General features: G+C 40.3%; 1 protein-coding gene across 1 annotated transcript; it reads left to right on the top strand.

The window, feature by feature from the left end:
* The first annotated feature begins 511 nt into the window (after nt 1-511).
* On the top strand, nt 512-1102 carry LOC127136126 (secreted RxLR effector protein 161-like). Its single transcript, XM_051062722.1, has one exon. It carries the CDS (start codon nt 512-514, stop codon nt 1100-1102), a length of 591 nt encoding a protein of 196 aa, XP_050918679.1.
* The last annotated feature ends 229 nt before the right edge of the window (nt 1103-1331 follow it).

The raw sequence follows: 1331 nt of genomic DNA, 5'->3' as shown, positions 1-1331 counted from the left end.
CGAAAATGGCATCATTGTTCGTAACAAAGCAAGGCTGGTCGCACAAGGCTACAACCAAGAAGAAGGAATTGATTTCGAAGAAACATTCGCTCCGGTAGCAAGGTTAGAAGTTATACGCCTTTTACTTGCTTATGCTTGCTCACTAAACTTTCAGCTTTTTCAAATGGATGTCAAAAGCGCATTCCTTAATGGCTACATCAACGAAGAAGTTTACGTAAAGCAACCCCCAGGCTTTGAAGATTTCAAGAATCCCTCACATGTTTTCAAGCTAAGAAAGGCTCTTTATGGATTGAAACAAGCGCCTAGGGCTTGGTATGATCGACTTAGCAACTTTCTTTGTGAAAAAGGTTTTGAAAAAGGCAAGGTTGATAAAACTCTCTTCATCAAAAGAATCAAGAACAACACATTATTGGTACAAGTATACGTTGATGATATCATATTCGGATCAACAAACAAAGATATGTGTGAAGAATTCTCCTCAATGATGCAAGGAGAATTCGAGATGTCCATGATGGGTAAAATGAATTATTTTCTCGGCTTACAAATCAAGCAACTAGACGATGGTATCTTCATAAATCAATCCAAGTATTGCAAAGAACTCTTGAAAAGATTCGACGTGGATAGTTGCAAGAAAATGTCTACCCCTACGGGATCCGGAACTTATGTTGATCAAGACGAATCCGGTACTTCAATTGATATCACCAAATATCGAGGTATGATTGGTTCCTTGTTGTATTTGACGACAATCCGTCCTGACATAATGTTTAGTGTATGTCTCTGTGCTCGTTTTCAAGCTAATCCAAAGGAATCACATCTCACCGCCGTCAAACGATTCATGAAGTATCTCAAGGGAACGACAAATGTTGGCCTATGGTATCCTAAAGGTAGTATGTGCAATTTAATTGGTTACTCTGACGCGGATTATGCAGGATGTAAAACATATAGGAAAAGCACGAGTGGAACATGTCACATTCTCGGAAATGCACTAGTTTCATGGGCATGTAAGAAACAAGCGTGTGTTGCTCTGAGTACAGCCGAAGCAGAATATATAGCAGCAGGCAACTCTTGTGCTCAGATACTCTGGCTAAAGCAACAACTTTGATATTTCTGAATAGATCTCGGATGTATTCCGCTAAGATGTGACAACACAAGTGCCATCAACATTACGAAAAATCCAGTCATGCACTCAAGAACGAAGCATATCGACATCCGCCATCACTTCCTTCGTGACCACGTGCTCAAAGGGGATGTTGAAGTTACATTTGTGGATACTCATAACCAACTGGCCGACATTTTCACCAAGCCTCTCGCAAAGGAACCGTTTTACAAAA

Source organism: Lathyrus oleraceus, chromosome 4 (assembly GCF_024323335.1).
Source record: "Lathyrus oleraceus cultivar Zhongwan6 chromosome 4, CAAS_Psat_ZW6_1.0, whole genome shotgun sequence".
Classification (NCBI taxonomy): Eukaryota; Viridiplantae; Streptophyta; class Magnoliopsida; order Fabales; family Fabaceae; genus Lathyrus; species Lathyrus oleraceus.
The sequence above is the reverse complement of the archived record's forward strand: the minus strand, read 5'-3'. Positions and strand labels throughout refer to the sequence as shown.

Excerpts from the sequence above, each read along its gene's own strand:
- LOC127136126 (XM_051062722.1), top strand. The coding sequence starts at position 512 with ATGGGTAAAATGAATTATTTTCTCGGCTTACAAATCAAGCAACTAGAC.